The following is a 20,239-nucleotide window of genomic DNA, read 5'->3' on the forward strand; positions in this document are numbered from 1 at the left end:
GCAGCAGGGGGAACAATGTTTCAGAACATACTCACTTAGTGACGATGTGCAGGTGTGTTCTAGTTTTCTTGAAGTTTCACTAATTCATTTTAATTGACTTAATCATTATGACACACCCCTCACTATTGTCATTGGTTGCACTAATTGCACTGTTTGTCTACATAACCTGGTTCAAGTATTCATGACATTACCCTGAGGAAGGCACAGTGATGGCAAAACTTTGGTAAATACCCATTAAATTACTGGGAGTTTATACATGGAGTGTGTGACTTTCTTTAGTTTGATAGTTTAAAATTCAAATGATTGGACGTTATTTGGAAAAGCACATACCTGTCAATATAATGTCCCACAGTTGACAGTGCATGTCAGAGCAAAAATCAAGCCATGAAAGAATTGTCTGTAGAGCTCCGAGACAGGATTGTGTCGAGGCAAAGATCTGGGGAAGGATATTAAAAGCTGTCTGCATCATTGAAGGTTCACAAGAACACAGTAGCCTCCGTCATTCTTAAATGGAAGAAGTTTGGAACCATCAAGACTCTTCCTAGAGCTGGCCACCTGGCCAAACTGAGTAATCGAGGGAGAAGGGCCTTGGTCAGGGAGGTGACCGAGAACCCAATGGTCACATTGACAGAGCTCGAGTTCCTCTGTGGAGATGGGAGAACCTTCCAGAAGGACAACCATCTCTGCAGCACTCCACCAATCAGGTGTTTATGGTAGAGTGGCCAGACGGAAGCCACTCCTATGTAAAAGGCACATGACAGCCTACTTGGAGTTTGCCAAAAGGCACCTAAAGACTCTCAGACCATGAGAAACAAGATTTCCTGGTCTGATGTAACCAAGATTGAACTCTTTGGCCTGAATGCCAAGCGTCACATCTGGAGGACTCCTGGCACCATCCCTACGGTGAAGCATGGTGGTGGCAAACATTATCAGCAGCAGGGACTGGGAGACTAGTCAGGATCGAGGCAAAGATGTACAGAGATATCCTTGATGAAAACCTGTTCCAGAGCGCTCAGAACCTCAGACCGGGGCGAAGGTTCACCTTCCAACAGGACAATGACCCTAAGCACACAGCCAAGACAATGCAGGAGTGGCTTCTCTGGAGAGACCTGAAAATAGCTGTGCAGCAACACTCCGCATCCAACCGGGCAGAGCTTGAGATGATCTGCAGAAAATAATTGGAGAATCTCCCCAAATACAGGTGTGCCAAGCTTGTAGCGTCAAACCCAAGAAGACTCAATGCTGTAATCGCTGCCAAAGGTTTTTCAACAAAGTACTGAGTGAAGGGTCTGAATACTTATGTAAATATGACATTTAAATTTGAGCGGTAGATCTCGGCTTGCATTTTGACTCAGAAAAGGTTGGTGACCACAGGTGTACAGTAACACTATGACATTGATTGTACGTATCCAGCAACACTAACATGGGTAGTGTTCACAGTAAGAAGATAACATTGATAGTGTATACAGTAAGAATACAACATTGAGTGTATAAATAACAATATAACATTGATAGTGTTTACAGTAAGAATATAACATTGTAAGTAACAATATAACATTGATAGAATTTACAGTAAGAACATAACATTGAGTGTTTACAGTAAAAACACATTGATAGTGTTTACAGTAAGAATACAACACTGATAGTGTATATACAGTAACAATAGAACATTGTTAGTGTTTAGTGAGAATATAACATTGACAGCGTTTACAGTAAGAACATAACATTGGTAGTTTATACAGTAGGAACATAACATTGGTAGTGTTTACAGTAAGAACATAACATTGATAGTGTTTACAGTAAGAATATAACATTGATTGTGAATATACAGTAAGACTATAACATTATTGTTTGCAATAAGAATATAACATTGATAGTGTTTATAGTAAGAAGGTAACATTGAGAGTGTACATACAGTAAAAATATAACATTGATATTGTTTACAGTAAGAACATAACATTGATAGTGTTTACAGTAAGACTATAACATTAGTGTTTACATTAAGAATATAACATTGATAGTGTATACAGCAACATAACATTGATAGTGTTTACAGTAAGAACATAACATTGATAGTGTATACAGTAAGAACATAACATTGCTAGTGTATACAGTAAGAACATACCATTGATAGTGTATACAGTAAGAACATAGCATTAGTGTTTACAATAAGAATATAACATTGATAGTGTATACAGCAACATACCATAGTTAGTGTATATACAGTAAGAATATAACATTGATAGTGTTTACAGTAATAATATAACAGATAGTGTTTACAGTAACAATATAACATTGATAGTGTTTACAGTAACAATATAACATCGATAGTGTATGGTACAGCTATCAAGAGGCAGTCTACTTGAGACCTGAATTGTATCCATGACAACAGTGATCTCCTCATCGTTCTCTGTGGATGGATCTGCACACTTGAACACTCAGACGGATGTTTTACTGACATTGGTTCAACATAACATAATCCCATTTAAAACCATACATCTAACAATGTTTAGACGAGTGGAAAGTTGAACATTTTACTGGCTATACTATTTCATGCCTCAGAAAGCTAGTTGTACACACGTTAAGCTGCCTTCAGAGCAGTGTTCACAGTTCACTGCGCTAGCCCTTTCAGTTCTAGTGTCTAGTTTCCTCCATTTGTGTAAGAAAGGCTTGAGATCCACTTCACCACTATGCTCAATTTTCTCCCTACAACCCCTTGGCCTAGTAGAATGAACTGCCATGGATAATTCTCCAACTGATCCCTCTCCTTCTCTCTTCACTCACACACACGAAAAGAGGGGTGAGAGGAAGAGAGAGTGAGAGAGAGAGAGAGAGAGACCGAGAGAAAAAGAGAGAGGGGGAACATTCCGAGGCCCAGAAAGGCAGAGTTATCCGTGACAGTGATGCCCACTTCCATCCTTCCATCTCACCCGTCCCTTCCTTTCTCCATCACTTTCCCTCATTCACTCCATCAGACAAAACAAGCTTCTCTTCTCTTCCTCTTTGACTCAGTAGATTTGATACTGTATATAGAATAAAATCAAATTGTATTTGCCACATGTGCCGAATACAACATGTCTTGTGGATTCTTGTGTGTCAGTTTCTTTGGGAGGTTTTCAGCTTCCTTCTCGCATCCTTGTGTTTTTTTACGGTACTCCTCTTTGAGTACCTGTCCTCTTCTCCTCCCACTCCTCTCTTTGGTCCTCCAGCTTGGATGACCTGCAGAACGCTTTAGGCCCCTCTTTTAACTGTTTATCGTGAAATGCTTACTTACAATAACTTAACCAACAATGCAGTTTTAAGAAAAATAAGTTTTAAGTAAAAAATACATAAGTAAAAAATATAAAATAAAGTAACAAATAATTCAAGGGGTAGACATTTGATTAGCTGTTCAGGAGTCTTATGGCTTGGGGGTAGAAGCTGTCCAGGAGTCTTATGGCTTGGGGGTAGAAGCTGTCCAGGAGTCTTCTGGCTTGGGGGTAGAAGCTGTCCAGGAGTCTTATGGCTTGGGGGTAGAAGCTGTCCAGGAGTCTTCTGGCTTGGGGGTAGAAGCTGTCCAGGAGTCTTATGGCTTGGGGGTAGAAGCTGTCCAGGAGTCTTATGGCTTGGGGGTAGAAGCTGTCCAGGAGTCTTCTGGCTTGGGGGTAGAAGCTGTCCAGGAGTCTTATGGCTTGGGGGTAGAAGCTGTCCAGGAGTCTTATGGCTTGGGGGTAGAAGCTGTCCAGGAGTCTTATGGCTTGGGGGTAGAAGCTGTCCAGGAGTCTTCTGGCTTGGGGATAGAAGCTGTCCAGGAGTCTTATGGCTTGGGGGTAGAAGCTGTCCAGGAGTCTTCTAGCTTGGGGTAGAAGCTGTCCAGGAGTCTTCTGGCTTGGGGGTAGAAGCTGTCCAGGAGTCTTCTGGCTTGGGGGTAGAAGCTGTCCAGGAGTCTTCTGGCTTGGGGGTAGAAGCTGTCCAGGAGTCTTCTGGCTTGGGGGTAGAAGCTGTCCAGGAGTCTTCTGGCTTGGGGGTAGAAGCTGTCCAGGAGTCTTCTGGCTTGGGGGTAGAAGCTGTCCAGGAGTCTTCTGGCTTGGGGGTAGAAGCTGTCCAGGAGTCTTATGGCTTGGGGGTAGAAGCTGTCCAGGAGTCTTATGGCTTGGGGGTAGAAGCTGTCCAGGAGTCTTCTGGCTTGGGGGTAGAAGCTGTCCAGGAGTCTTCTGGCTTGGGGGTAGAAGCTGTCCAGGAGTCTTCTGGCTTGGGGGTAGAAGCTGTCCAGGAGTCTTCTGGCTTGGGGGTAGAAGCTGTCCAGGAGTCTTATGGCTTGGGGGTAGAAGCTGTCCAGGAGTCTTATGGCTTGGGGGTAGAATCTGTTCAGGAGTCTTCTGGCTTGGGGGTAGAAGCTGTTCAGGAGTCTTCTGGCTTGGGGTAGAAGCTGTTCAGGAGTCTTATGGTGTCACGGGTGTCGTAGGGTAAAGACCAAGACGCAGCAGGAAAATATATACTCATCTTCTTTTTATTTGGTGAAGAAGGAAAACACAATAAACTTCTACAAAACACAAACAAACTGGACAGTCTTGTCAGGCACACAGCTAAACAAGCACAATCTCCCACAAAAAAAACATGAAAAACAAACTCCTAATTATAGGACCCTCAATCAGAGGCAACAATAACCAGCTGCCTCCAATTGAAGGTCCAACCCCAATTAACTACACATAGAAATACAAAAGACTAGATAGAACATATAAAATATACTAACATAGAACATAGACTACCAAACCCCGGACCATATAAACCAAACACCCCTCTACCTAAATACATAGACCAAACCACATGAAACAAACACCCCCTGCCACGTCCTGACCAAACTATAATAACAAATAACGCCTATTACTGGTCAAGACGTGACATATGGCTTGGGGGTAGAAGCAGTTAAGAAGTGTTTTGGACCATCTACAGTTTACATACACTTAGGTTGGAGTCATTAAAACTCGTTTTTCAACCACTCCACAAATTTCTTGTTAACAAACTATAGTTTTGGCAAGTCGGTTAGGACACCTGTAATACAGAAATAGAGGAAAAAGGGGGAGGCTTGCAAGCCAAAGAACACCATCCTAACCGTGAAGCACGGGGGTGGCAACATCATGTTGTGGGGGTGCTTTGCTGCAGGAGGGACTGGTGCACTTCACAAAATAGATGGCATCATGAGGAAAGACAATTATGTGGATATATTGAAGCAATATCTCAAGGCATCAGTCAGGAAGTTAAAGCTTGGTCGCAAATGGGTCTTCCAAATGGACAATGACCCCAAGCATATCCAAAGTTGTGGCAAAATGGCATAAGGACAACAAAGTCAAGCTATTGGAGTGGCCATCACAAAGCCCTGACCTCAATCCTATAGAAAATTTGTGGGCAGAACTGAAAAAGTGTGTGCGAGCAAGGAGGCCTACAAACCTGACTCAGTTACACCAGCTCTGTCAGGAGGAAGGGGCCAAAATTCACCAAACTTATTTTGGTAAGCTTGTGGAAGGCTACCCTAAACGTTTGACCCAAGTTAAACAATTTAAAGGCAATGCTACCAAATACTAATTGAGTGTATGTTAACTTCTGGCCCACTGGGAATGTGATGAAAGAAATAAAAGCTGAAATAAATTATTCTCTATACTATTATTCTGACATTTCACATTCTTAAAATAAAGTGGTGATCCTAACTGACCTAAGACAGGGATTTTTTTTGAGGATTAAATGTCAGGAATTATGAAAAACTGAGTTTAAATGTATTTGGCTAAGGTGTATGTAAACTTCCGACTTCAACTGTATTTCTATGTCTAGAATCACTTACCGTATAAACCGTCCTCTCTAAGATGATTCATCGATCTCATTACTGCCTTAGACACATTGATGTGTGTCATGAAAATAAATTAAATCTTAATAACATTATTGATTTTCACTAATTTGTCTCTGTAGGACAGCCATATGCTCAATGGGTTGAGGGAAAATGTAAAGAGAGTTGTGAAATTGTCAGTGATTACTTTTGAAATTACGAACAGCATAAAGAGCTTTTTATGTCAGCATTTTCTTTATTCCAGGGGAGGGGTCTATTTCTGTATTACAGGGGGAGGGGTCTATTTCTGTATTACAGGGGGAGGGGTCTATTTCTTTGTTCCCAGGAGGAGGGGTCTATTTCTTTATTCCAGGGGAGGGGTCTATTTCTTTATTCCAGGGGAGGGGTCTATTTCTGTATTACAGGGGAGGGGTCTATTTCTGTATTACAGGGGAGGGGTCTATTTCTGTATTACAGGGGAGGGGTCTATTTCTGTATTACAGGGGAGGGGTCTATTTCTGTATTACAGGGGAGGGGTCTATTTCTGTATTACAGGGGAGGGGTCTATTTCTGTATTACAGGGGAGGGGTCTATTTCTGTATTATGGGGAGGGGTCTATTTCTGTATTATGGGGGAGGGGTCTATTTCTGTATTACAGGGGGAGGGGTCTATTTCTGTATTACAGGGGAGGGGTCTATTTCTGTATTATGGGGGAGGGGTCTATTTCTGTATTACGGGGAGGGGTCTATTTCTTTATTCCCAGGAGGGGGGGTCTATTTCTTTATTACAGGGGGAGGGGTCTATTTCTGTATTATAGGGGGAGGGGTTTGTTTCTGTATTACAGTGGGAGGGGTCTATTTCTGTATTACAGGGGGAGGGGTCTATTTCTTTATTACAGGGGGAGGGGTCTATTTCTGTATTATAGGGGAGGGGTCTATTTCTGTATTATGGGGGAGGGGTCTATTTCTGTATTACAGGGGAGGGGTCTATTTTTGTATTACAGGGGGAGGTGTCTATTTCTGTATTATGGGGAGGGGTCTATTTCTGTATTATGGGGAGGGGTCTATTTCTTTATTCCCAGGGGGAGGGGTCTATTTCTGTATTATGGGGGAGGGATCTATTTCTTTATTCCCAGGGGAGGGGTCTATTTCTGTATTACAGGGGAAGGGGTCTATTTCTGTATTATAGGGGAGGGGTCTATTTCTGTATTACAGGGGAGGGTCTATTTCTGTATTATGGGGAGGGGTCTATTTCTGTATTACAGGGGGAGGGGTCTATTTCTGTATTATGGGGGAGGGGTCTATTTCTGTATTACAGGGGAGGGGTCTATTTATTACAGGGGGAGGGGTCTATTTCTGTATTACAGGGGGAGGGGTCTGTTTATTGCATTATGGATTTTTATCAAACCCAAATATAGTAATGCATTTTACTGTACGACTGTCTTTCATCATGAGGGTCAAGGAGAGTGTGCGACGTGTGTGTGTGTGTGTGTGTCTGTCTGTCTGTCTGTCTGTCTGTCTGTCTGTCTGTCTGTCTGTCTGTGTGTGTGTGTACTTTTTAAATAATGTGCTGTCAATCTCAGATCTTGGAATGGCCATTTTTCTAACCCTCTTAAAACTCATCTCTCGCCTTGCGTTCCTATTTGTTTTATTCATTTCGTGCTGTTGGTGGTAGGTGCACTTGATTCAGTAGCCCTAGACCAGGAAAGGCAAAGTGTTCCCATTTTGAACCATTTCATGTGTCTGAAGGTAGAACAAATCAAGTGCACCTACAGGCAAACCACTGGCCAATCAGATACCTCAGATCACCATGTCGGCACAGTAAACTTCAAAAAGAAGCCTTGAGCGCACAGCAAAATTGACACTGAGGTTTTCAAAACTTTTAAAACCATGACTAGAGAAGGACTCAACGAATTCAGCAGACAGCTGCTGTATTTATGAGTAAGTTCATGTTCGGACTGACCATCAGATGAAGGCCATCATTCCAGTAAAATAAAACAAGCGAATTATTATGCTCACTCAGCTTAGAGGTAGATCTCCGCTTGCATTTTGATTCAGAAAGTGATCTTGACTCAGAAAAGGTTGGTGACCACTGCATTAAGGCAAATGTACTCTAACGTAGTAGTAAACGCCTGAAACTATACTGAACATAAATATAAAAGTACGATTTTACTGAGTTAAAGCTCATATAATTAGGGCTAGGGGGCAGTATTGACACGGCTGGATAAAAAACATACCCGATTTAATCTGGTTACCACTCCTACCCAGTAACTAGAATATGCATATACTTATTACATATGGATAGAAAACACCCTAAAGTTTCTAAAACTGTTTGAATGGTGTCTGTGAGTATAACAGAACTCAAATGGCAGGTCAAAACCTGAGAGATTCCTTTACAGGAAGTGGCCTGTCTGACCATTTCTTGAACTTCTTTTCCATCTCTATCTTTTACTAAGGATCTCTGCTCTAACGTGACACTTCCCACGTCGTCCATAGGCGCTCAGAGCCCGGGAAAAAACAGAATGTCGTCATTCCAGCCCCAGGCTGAAACACATTATCGCCTTTCTCAAGTGGCCGATCAAGGGACTCTGGGCTTATGCGCGTGACCCGACCGCCCCCGCCTTTGTGATTTTTTCCTCTGTTTGCCGAAAAGGAGATTCCCTGTCGGAATATTATCGCTTTTCTACGAGAAAAATGGCGTAAAAATTGATTTTAAACAGCGGTTGACATGCTTCGAAGTACGGTAATGGAATATTTAGAATTTTATTGTCACGAATTGCGCCATGCGCGCGACACTTCTTTACCATTTCGGATAGTGTCTGGAACGCACGAACAAAACGCCGCTATTCGGATATAACGATGGATGATTTTGGACCAAACCAACATTTGTTATTGAAGTAGCAGTCCTGGGTGTGCATTCTGAAGAAGACAACAAAAGGTAATCAAACTTTTATAATAGTAAATATGATTATGGTGAGTGCTAAACTTGCCGGGTGTCTAAATAGCGAGCCCGTGATGCCTGGGCTATGTACTTAGAATATTGCAAAATGTGCTTTCACCAAAAAGCTATTTTAAAATCGGACATATCGAGTGCATAGAGGAGGTCTGTATCTATAATTCTTAAAATAATTGTTATGCTTTTTGTGAACGTTTATCGTGAGTAATTTAGTAAAATGTTAGCGAATTCCCCGGAAGTTTGCGGGGGGTATGCTAGTTCTGAACGTCACATGCTAATGTAAAAAGCTGGTTTTTGATATAAATATGAACTTGATTGAACAAAACATGCATGTATTGTATAACATGATGTCCTAGGGTTGTCATCTGATGAAGATCATCAAAGGTGAGTGCTGCATTTAGCTGTCTTCTGGGTTTTGGTGACATTATATGCTGGCTTGAAAAATGGGTGTCTGATTATTTCTGGCTTGGTACTCTGCTGACATAATCTAATGTTTTGCTTTCGTTGTAAAGCCTTTTTGAAATCGGACAGTGTGGTTAGATTAACGAGAGTCTTGTCTTTAAATGGCTGTAAAATAGTCATATGTTTGAGAAATTGAAGTAATATGATTTTTAAGGTTTTGAAAATCGCGCCACAGGCTGGCAGTGGCTGTTACGTAGGTGGGACGCAAGCGTGGCCTGGTCCTCAGTGGTCTATTGTCCCTCCATCAGGTCCTAATGGCCTGGTACTCAGTGGTCTATTGTCCCTCCATCAGGTCCTAATGGCCTGGTACACAGAGCTCTATTGTCCCTCCATCAGGTCCTAATGGCCTGGTACTGAGGTCTCTATTGTCCCTCCATCAGGTCCTAATGGCCTGGTACACAGAGCTCTATTGTCCCTCCATCAGGTTCTAATGGCCTGGTACTCAGGGCTCTATTGTCCCTCCATCAGGTCCTAATGGCCTGGTACTCAGGGCTCTATTGTCCCTCCATCAGGTCCTAATGGCCTGGTACTCACCACCGTGTGTTTCCATCTCCTCCTCTCTCTCCTTTATTCCTTTCTGGAGTGTGTAGAGGGGCTTGTCAACAGTTGAAAACATGTTACTATCGATGTTTCCGAACAGATTTCACTTGGTTTCCCAAATTAACCACTGGGTAGCTACAGGAACAGGGTCGGAGAGCCCATGGCATACAGAGTTTTGGCGGAATATCACCTTTCGTGCAGCGAAAGCATGCTACTCAAACAGTGGAGTGAAATAAGTTTTATATTTGTTTCTCAACTGTTCATATTCCACTATAAAACCGAAGTATCATTGAAAAACGGACTGGCCGGAAAGCGCCCGGTCTCCATTCACTTTTACAGTGCATAGGGATGATGTGTATTTTTCCCCTTCCCCCGGTTCCTGCCCATTTGATAATGGACCATTCTCAATCGAAACAAATGTTACTTATTGAAAAATACGAGATTAAATTGAGAATAGTCCGATGGGTGAAAATACGACCACTTGATGAGAGAATAGCTGTGCAGCCTGAGGTGAAGAACAGAGCGCAAGCTTTTATAGCCTACAGTCGCATCATGCATGCATGCATGTAGTGTAAAAGTGATCATTTGAAACAGGTCCTATGTGCTAGATTTAGCGTTATTTGGCAACTTTAGATACAATTTAAACATATATGGGCTGCAGTATAGCCACTTCGTATGCAGACTCGCTCCGGAATTGGAAACATATCCTTTCTATTTTATTCAGCTAAGTTCATTTATATTATTATTAATATAAAATCATATAAATAAAATAATGACACAGGACTGAAAGCATATCTTGTCAGCTAAATGAACAAGTCTTCAGCTTATGGCGTGGAGCATAGCCAGATAACATACAGTATCTAGTCTGATAAATGAACAAGTCTACAGTCTATATCATAGAGAATAACCAGATAACATACAGTATCTAGTCTGATAAATGAACAAGTCTACAGTCTATATCATAGCCAGATAACATACAGTATCTAGTCTGATAAATGAACAAGTCTACAGTCTATATCATAGCCAGATAACATACAGTATCTAGTCTGATAAATGAACAAGTCTACAGTCTATATCATAGCCAGATAACATACAGTATCTAGTCTGATAAATGAACAAGTCTACAGTCTATATCATAGCCAGATAACATACAGTATCTAGTCTGATAAATGAACAAGTCTACAGTCTATATCATAGCCAGATAACATACAGTATCTAGTCTGATAAATGAACAAGCCTACAGTCTATATCATAGAGAATAACCAGATAACATACAGTATCTAGTCTGCTAAATGAACACGTCTTCAGCCTATGGCGTGGAACATAGCCAGATAACATACAGTGGACCAACTCATAATCTTTTCTTCTGAAATACATTTTCTTCATATCATAATGTTTCTTTAGACCTGACTAAAATAAATGGATTTATTGTGATGGTGTATACTACAATGTAATGTTCCAAAGGCGTGCATTAGCAGCTTGTATGCAGCTTGTATGCTTGGAGGACTGGAGATGCTAAACGTGTTTATGTTAATTGATGGTCAATTACCGAGAGACCGGCAGTCTTTGCATTACAATAACCAGCTGACAAAATGTAATGACCGCCACAACCCCAAGAGGGCGGTACAGAAGTAAGCAGCTGCCACCATCTGGACTATTCTAAAAGAGCGTGAGCACGCACACACACACACACACACACACACACACACACACACACACACTGGATTGCAGCACGTCTGTAAAGGCTACCGACCCCTCTGGCCCTCAGATCATATGTGACCTGTTAAGAACAATGGAAAGACATTTTCTGTTGTCAAAAAGCAGTGTACAAATACAAATGCATGAAAGACTGACTTAACATACACTGTTACTGACTGGAAACCTGACTGCACAATTTCCCATTATTGGGGCCACGGATTGGAAATAACAGAATGAAGAGATGAGATGGAGACTAGGGTTAGAGGAGGACCAGCTGGTTAGGAGACTAGGGTTAGAGGAGAACCAGCTGGTTAAGAGACTAGGGTTAGAGGAGGACCAGCTGGTTAGGAGACTAGGGTTAGAGGAGGACCAGCTGGTTAGGAGACTAGGGTTAGAGGAGGACCAGCTGGTTAGGAGACTAGGGTTAGAGGAGAACCAGCTGGTTAGGAGACTAGGGTTAGAGGAGGACCAGCTGGTTAGGAGACTAGGGTTAGAGGAGAACCAGCTGGTTAGGAGACTAGGGTTAGAGGAGAACCAGCTGGTTAGGAGACTAGGGTTAGAGGAGGACCAGCTGGTTAGGAGACTAGGGTTAGAGGAGAACCAGCTGGTTAGGAGACTAGGGTTAGAGAAGGACCAGCTAGTTAGGAGACTAGGGTTAGAGAAGGACCAGCTAGTTAGGAGACTAGGGTTAGAGGAGGACCAGCTGGTTAGGAGACTAGGGTTAGAGGAGGACCAACTGGTTAGGTGGGTTAGAGGAAGACCAGCTGGTTAAGAGACCAGGGTTAGAGGAGAACCAGCTGGTTAGAGAGAGAAAGAGAGAGAGATCCCGCTGCATTGTATGTGTCAAACTGGTACAGTTCACCATGAGGTGTGTGAATTTGTGGGAAAGATATTGTGCATTTGTGTGTGCGCGTGCATGTGTGTGTAGGTACTGTATGTGTTCACAAGATATCACATCTATCTGCATCTGTGCATGTGTGAATATATCTGTTCATGTTTGTGTATTGCTGTGTGTGTATGTGTGTGTATACACGTGTGTGTGTTGGCTACTCACAGGTATTTGCCGTGCCCTTGGGGATTGGAAGATAGGATCCTGCGCTCCACGTCCGTCCCTGGTAGTTCCTCTTACAGCGGCCACAGTCCGGTCCCGTGGTGTTGTGCTCACACTCACAATTTAGCTTCTCTTTGTCAAACACGCAACTGTTGGCATGAAGGTTACACTTGCACCTGTCAAAGGAAGGGAAAAAAGAACAGAAGAGAAGAGAAGAACGAAAAAAAATCAACGCTGGTGGAATTTTACCTTTTTCAATCTCAGATCTTACATGTGGGAGTGAAAGAAATGAAGAGGGAGAAAGGGAAGACAAAAATAGTCAGATGAAGTATTTTTGCAGTTGAAGGGCAGAGTGGCCTTGAGAAGAACACGGTCAACACAGAAACAGAGACATAGGTATTCTCAGCGTCTGGAGAACAACTTTCTAACAGGATTTCCACAAAACTGCCTGCATCATTATTGTCCCTCTGCTTTTTTCTGCCATACAAGATAACTTATTTATAATTGTCACACTAGAGGAAGTGTAATTGTAGTAAGGTCACATTTATTTAAACGAGAGAACGAGAGAGAGAGAGAGAGAGAGAGAGAGAGAGAGAGAGAGAGAGAGAGAGAGAGAGAGAGAGAGAGAGAGAGAGAGAGAGAGAGAGAGAGAGAGAGAGAGAGAGAGAGAGAGAGAGAGAGAGAGGGAGAACCAGACTAAATGAAACAAGCAGAGTGGAATAGTCGTCCCAGGGGGAGGGAAACGAGAGTTGCTGCCTCACGAAAGGCAGTAGGTGTCTCTCCATCTCTTTCTCGGAGTTTGTAGATAATGTCAGCTGTTTAGAAAGTGTGAAGGAGCAGGACAGCTGGTACATGTTTGTTAAAACATTGAAATAAAACACAGCCTTTAAAAGAGAAACGTGCTCTGAAAGTCAGTCATTCCAATAAACATGTTGAACTTTCCTTTCCACCCTACTACAACTGTTATATAACAGTACTACGACATACAGTAATAATAGTCAATAGTCAGTGACCACTGGGAACATAGAAACCTGTAACAAAAAAATGTATGCATCTCTAATCCTGACAATGGCACCAGACACCAAGAATGTCTAGCTCTCAAAAAATCCCTTCCTGTCTAAATATAAAATCGATGTGCATTGATTTTGTTACAGCGAGTCAAGAGGGTTGCAATTGTGTTGCATACACACTGATCTCTATCTATCCTAGGAGAGAGAGAAATAGAGGTGGTGGTGGGACGGGGAGTACTGGCGGTTTGAGGTAACCCTACTCCCCTGCTGGGACTGTGTGTGCAGTGTCATATCATGTATGTATTGGTGTCAATGTAGCTTCTCTAGGCCTCCTTGTCCCTATTTATTTATTTAATTGTATTTATTTTTCCTTTTATTTAACTAGGCAAGTGAGTTAAGAACAAATTCTTATTTTACAATGACAGCCTACCAAAAGGCAAAACCCCTCCTGTGGGGACGGGGGCTGGGATTTAAAATACAAATACAATATAAATATAGGACAAAACACACATCACGACAAGAGAGACTACACAACACTACATAAAGAGAGACCTAAGATAACAACATAGCATGGCAGCAACACATGACAACACATCATGGTAGCAACACAACATAACAACAACATGGTTGCAACACAACACGGCAGCAGCACAACATGGTAGCAGCACAAAACATGGTACAAACATCACTGGGCACAGACAAAAGCACAAAGGACAACAATAGATCATGCAAAGCAGCCACAACTGTCAGTAAGAGTGTCCATGATTGAGTCTTTGAATGAAGAGATTGAGATAAAACTGTCCAGTTTGAGTGTTTGTTGCAGCTCGTTCCAGTCGCTAGCTGCAGCGAACTGAAAAGATGAGTTTCCCAGGGATGTGTGTGCTTTGGGGACCTTTAATAGAATGTGACTGGCAGAACGGGTGTTGTAAGGTGGAGGATGAGGGCTGCAGTAGATATCTCAGATAGGGGGGAGTGAGGCCTAAGAGGGTTTTATAAATAAGCATCAACCAGTGAGTCTTGCAACGGGTATACAGAGATGACCAGTTTACAGAGGAGTATAGAGTGCAGTGACGTGTCATATAACAGGCTGCCTACACCGCTCGCGTCGCGTGCGCGAGCATTGCAAAAATAAATTTAGAAATCTATATTATTCAAATATTGCACCCATACTGCTCTCCCGTGCCAACGAGCGTCTGCGTTGCCAAGCGCTAAAATAGAAGTCAGTTCTATTTGTGATGCAGATCACGCAGCAAGTCCTGCCTCTCCCATCTCCTCATTGGTTTATAGAAGCAAGTACCCACGTGCCATCGTCTCATTGGTTTATAAGAGCAGGTACCCACGTGCCATCTCCTCATTGGTTATACCCACGTGGGTGACTGAAAGACAAACGAGGTCGGTGGCGGTAATGCACCTAATTTATGAAAGTTGCCAATCGCTATATAAAGTCCAGAGAAGAAAAAGCCTGGAAGGAGGAGAGATGACTAGGAAGGAGGAGAGATGACTAGAAACAATTCGGTTGACCGTTTTATGTGTGGATTAATTAGCGGAGTAGAAGACCTGGTGCATTTCAGGTAAAATAACAACTCAATGTTTATATCCCAGGACAAATTAGCTAGCATGTGCAAGCTAGCTAGTTAAATTGCCATAAATGTTTAATGCTTTTTGACCTGTCCCCAAATTAAAGTAATTGGTTTAGAGTTTGTTTTGATATTTTAACCTGCGTGTCGTGATCGCGTTTGGTGTGGGGGGACAAAATACATTTATGCACGATGTCGCATGCGCGCAGCCGGTTTGGGTTCCGTGTTAGGAGCATTGGTGGCAAATCTGATGGCCGAATTGTAAAGAACATCTAGCTGCTCGAGAGCACCCTTACCTACCGATCTATAAATTACACCTCCGTAATCTAGCATGGGTAGGATGGTCACCTGAATCAGGGTTAGTTTGGCAGCTAGGGTGAAAGAGGAGTGATTACGATAGAGGAAACCAAGTCTAGAATTAACTTTAGCCTGCAGCTTTGGTATGTGCTGAGAGAAGGACAGTGTACCGTCTAGCCATAATCCCAAGTACTTGTATGAGGTGACTACCTCAAGCTCTAAACCCTTAGAGGTAGTAATAACACCTGTGGAGTATGATTACTACATTGGAGATGAGAGGAGAGTCATAGTCACTCAGATCTCACCACCCATGTCTCTTTGCAGCAATATTAGAATACATCATTCCAAAAATAATTGACAGCAGTTTTATTTTCACTCTCTTCCTAAATAATGTGCCTTTTTCTCCCTCAAAGAATATCATTACTCAGCAATGTACTGTGTAGAGCCTCCCAAGAATATAGGCTAAAAACAAATGAATACTACAGTAAAATTAATGATACAGTAAAAAGGTAGTATCTTAATTTGATCACCGTGTTGCAGGAGAACTTGTAGTCTATTTGAGGTTTAAAAAGGTTTCTCCCTCTCGATAAATGTATCAAACCCTACAAAAATGTCCATCTATTTTAATCCACATCCTGTTGCTGCAGGATTATTTTCAAATGAAGATCCTACATCTGTGTGAACTGGTGTTGCTCTCATGAGTGCATATCAGTTGAAAATAAATATTGCATCTTCATGTCTTTCTATTGGGAGCAGGGTAACAATTTATGGATTGACGTTGCCATGATGTCATGGCCTCGTTGTTGTTCTTTACAGCATCTATGTCTCTCTGTAGGGAACTTCATCTCCATTGGGAGCAGTAAGGAGGGTGTTGTTGAGGAATGAGCATACCAGCGACAGCCCAGCCCACACTAACAATGTGGTGAGAGACTCTAGTGACAGCTGGTAGTGTTTATCTCTCCACCCTCGACAGTGGCTCACTGTACCAGCTATAAGACTCTTAGCCTGATCCACCAGATAAATATGACAACTTGTAAGGAACAAAACTCCTAAACCAATCAGCCGACTTTTGATCTGAGCTCTCTGGTCATGGCTGAGTCTTCATTCTCTGATTCCAGGCCTTCAACCCACCGATTAGGGCCAAGAGGTTCTCTCTTGATGTTTGTCGCTCTCTTTCTCCCTCATTGTTAAACCTATTATGGTGTGGTGTATCAGTGGGGGGACGTGCAGCGCTGTAGCGTTGTGGCAGTGTCATAGGAATTTATGTGCGCCATGCTCTAAAGTGCTTCAGGGTGATGAACGACGCTGCGGTCATTATTTTCCATAGGCTTCTCTGATTTGCTTCTTATTACCCAGAAGGCTGTTAGGTGGCGGTGGGTGGTGGCGACGGGGGACATTCTCAAGCTGAAGAATCAACTAGCTGATGTTATGGATAATAGACACCTTTCTGTCTGTCTGATCAGACTCCCGTCCTGGATAAGAGCGACTGCTACACTGAAATAAAATATAAACGCAACATGTAAAGTGTTGGTCCCATGTCTCATGAGCTGAAATAAAAAATCCCAGAAATGTTCCTTCAAGTTTTGTGCACAGATTTGTTTACATCCCTGTTAGCGAGCATTTCTCCTTTGCCAAGATAATCCATCCACCTGACATGTGTGGCAAATCAAGAAGCTGATTAAATAGCATGATCATTACACAGCTGCACCTTGTGCTGGGCACTAAAATGTGCAGTTTTGTCACACAACACATTGCCACAGATGTCTCAAGTTTTGAGGGACCGTGCAATTGGCATGCTGACTGCAGGAATGTCCACCAGAGCTGTTGCCAGATAATTGAATGCTAATTTCTCTACCATAAGCTGCCTCCAACATCGTTTTAGAGAACTTGTCAGTACGTCCAACTGGCCTTGTACGTCTAACGTGTAACCACGCCAGCCCAGGACATCCACATCCGGCTTCTTCACCTGTAGGATCGTCTGAGTGGGTGGGCCTAAAGCCCACCCAAGGATGCACCCCTATCCAGTCATGGTTGCAGAGGAGTATTTCTGTCTGTAATAAAGGCTTTTTGTGGGTAAAAACTCATTCTCATTGGCTGGCCCTGGCTCCCCAGTGGGTGGACACCCCCGCTGGACCCCTGCCTAGTCATGAGAAATCCATAGACTAGGGCCTAATGAATTTATTTAAATTGACTGATTTCCTTATATGAACTGTAACTCAGTAAAATCTTTGAAATTGTTGCATGCTGCGTTAATATTTTTGTTCAGAATACATAACCAAAATGTTAAATGCAGGGAGGTTGTGAGCTGGTTAAACTGTATTACTTAACATTCTGATGAGACAGCTATCTTTCTCTTCTCTGTCCACAGAGAGGAGAGCCTTTTGTGGTGTAACCTTCAGGTCTCCTCAACACCGGAGACGTTTTAATCATCAGGCAGAAATTATACTGCCTAATGAAAAGGCCGGCGGTGGGCCCGTGGGTCTCTCAGCCGTGTGTGTGTGTACGTGTGTGGAACCATGGCCCGTGGGTCTCTTGGCCGTCGGCGCTGTTGTGTGGAAATCAGACCCTGGCCCCAGCCCAGCTGCTGAGGGAGGCCCAATGTAAAGTGTATTTAATCAGATTTGAATGTCAAAGCTCCTCCCCTGGGCACTCTCACTAGAGCTCGTTCCCTGGGCACTCTCACTAAAGCTCCTCCCCTGGGCACTCTCACTAGAGCTCGTCCCCTGGGCACTCTCACTAAAGCTCCTCCCCTGGGCACTCTCACTAGAGCTCCTCCCCAGGGCACTCTTACAAGAGCTCCTCCCCTGGGCACTCTCACTAAAGCTCCTCCCTTGGGCACTCTCAGTTTTTTCTCTCTTTTTCTTTCTGTCACTCTCTCCAACTCTTTGTTCTCTGTCTTGTTCTGTTCCTATGCCTAAAAATAAATATTCATAGTGTTTAGGCAGTGTTTTGTATTCGTATGGTACTTTCAAAGGGCTATTGCTTAAAGCAGGTCTTGAGAGTCAACCACTGTCTGCTGCTCTGCAAGAGGTCGTGAGGATATGTATTCATAAAATTACCCAGGAGGCTGTGTGCTCAAATTGCTCACAGAGGTTAACGTGCTCAAAAAAAGCAAAGAACAATCTTTGCTCAGGTTTCTCAGACTTCAAACTTCCACACACTTTCTTACAGTGGCTTGAGAAAGTATTCTCCCCCTTGGCATTTTTCCTACACTGCTCAAAAAAATAAAGGGAACACTTAAACAACACAATGTAACTCCAAGTCAATCACACTTCTGTGAAATCAAACTGTCCACTTAGGAAGCAACACTGATTGACAATAAATTTCACATGCTGTTGTGCAAATGGAATAGACAACAGGTGGAAATTATAGGCAATTAGCAAGACACCCCCAATAAAGGAGTGGTTCTGCAGGTGTGGACCACAGACCACTTCTCAGTTCCTATGCTTCCTGGCTGATGTTTTGGTCACTTTTGAATGCTGGCGGTGCTTTCACTCTAGTGGTAGCATGAGACGGAGTCTACAACCCACACAAGTGGCTCAGGTAGTGCAGCTCATCAAGGATGGCACATCAATGTGAGCTGTGGCAAGAAGGTTTGCTGTGTCTGTCAGCGTAGTGTCCAGAGCATGGAGGCGCTACCAGGAGACAGGCCAGTACATCAGGAGACGTGGAGGAGGCCGTAGGAGGGCAACAACCCAGCAGCAGGACCGCTACCTCCGCCTTTGTGCAAGGAGGAGCAGGAGAAGCACTGCCAGAGCCCTGCAAAATGACCTCCAGCAGGCCACAAATGTGCATGTGTCTGCTCAAACGGTCAGAAACAAACTCCATGAGGATGGTATGAGGGCCGACGTCCACAGGTGGGGGTTGTGCTTACAGCCCAACACCGTGCAGGACGTTTGGCATTTGCCAGAGAACACCAAGATTGGCAAATTCGCCACTTGCGCCCTGTGCTCTTCACAGATGAAAGCTGGTTCACACTGAGCACATGTGACAGACGTGACAGAGTCTGGAGACGCCATGGAGAACGTTCTGCTGCCTGCAACATCCTCCAGCATGACCTGTTTGGCGGTGGGTCAGTCATGGTGTGGGGTGGCATTTCTTTGGGGGCCGCACAGCCCTCCATGTGCTCGCCAGAGGTAGCCTGACTGCCATTAGGTACCGAGATGAGATCCTCAGACCCCTTGTGAGACCATATGCTGGTGCGGTTGGCCCTGGGTTCCTCCTAATGCAAGACAATGCTAGACCTCATGTGGCTGGAGTGTGTCAGCAGTTCCTGCAAGAGGAAGGCATTGATGCTATGGACTGGCCCGCCCGTTCCCCAGACCTGAATCCAATTGAGCACATCTGGGACATCATGTCTCGCTCCATCCACCAACGACACATTGCACCACAGACTGTCCAGGAGTTGGCGGATGCTTTAGTCCAGGTCTAGGAGGAGATCCCTCAGGAGACCATCTGCCACCTCATCAGGAGCATGCCCAGGCATTGTAGGGAGGTCATACAGGCCCGTGGAGGCCACACACACTACTGAGCCTCATTTTGACTTCTTTTAAGGACATTACATCAAAGTTGGATCAGCCTGTAGTGTGGTTTTCCACTTTCATTTTGAGTGTGACTCCAAATCCAGACCTCCATGGGTTGATAAATTGGATTTCCATTGATTATTTTTGTGTGATTTTGTTGTCAGCACATTCAACTATGTAAAGAAAAAAGTATTTAATAAGATTATTTCTTTCATTCAGATCTAGGATGTGTTGTTTAAGTGTTCCCTTTATTTTTTTGAGGAGTATATTTTGTTTCCTTACAACCTGGAATGAAAATAGATTTTTGGGGGGTTTGTATCATTTGATTT

The 20,239-nt window shown here is 43.3% G+C and overlaps 1 protein-coding gene across 3 annotated transcripts in view; it reads right to left on the reverse strand.

Moving 5' to 3' along the window:
- The window catches only part of LOC106590637 (netrin-G1), a 250,242-nt gene that overhangs the window by 59,107 nt on the left and 170,896 nt on the right, over positions 1-20,239 (reverse strand). For all 3 annotated transcript variants that reach the window (XM_045710904.1, XM_045710905.1, XM_045710903.1), the window contains exon 4: positions 12,507-12,679. In XM_045710904.1, coding sequence (XP_045566860.1) covers positions 12,507-12,679 — 173 coding nt within the window. The remainder of the gene's footprint in view (positions 1-12,506; positions 12,680-20,239) is intronic.

This window comes from Salmo salar, chromosome ssa29 (assembly GCF_905237065.1).
Source record: "Salmo salar chromosome ssa29, Ssal_v3.1, whole genome shotgun sequence".
NCBI classification, from domain to species: Eukaryota; Metazoa; Chordata; class Actinopteri; order Salmoniformes; family Salmonidae; genus Salmo; species Salmo salar.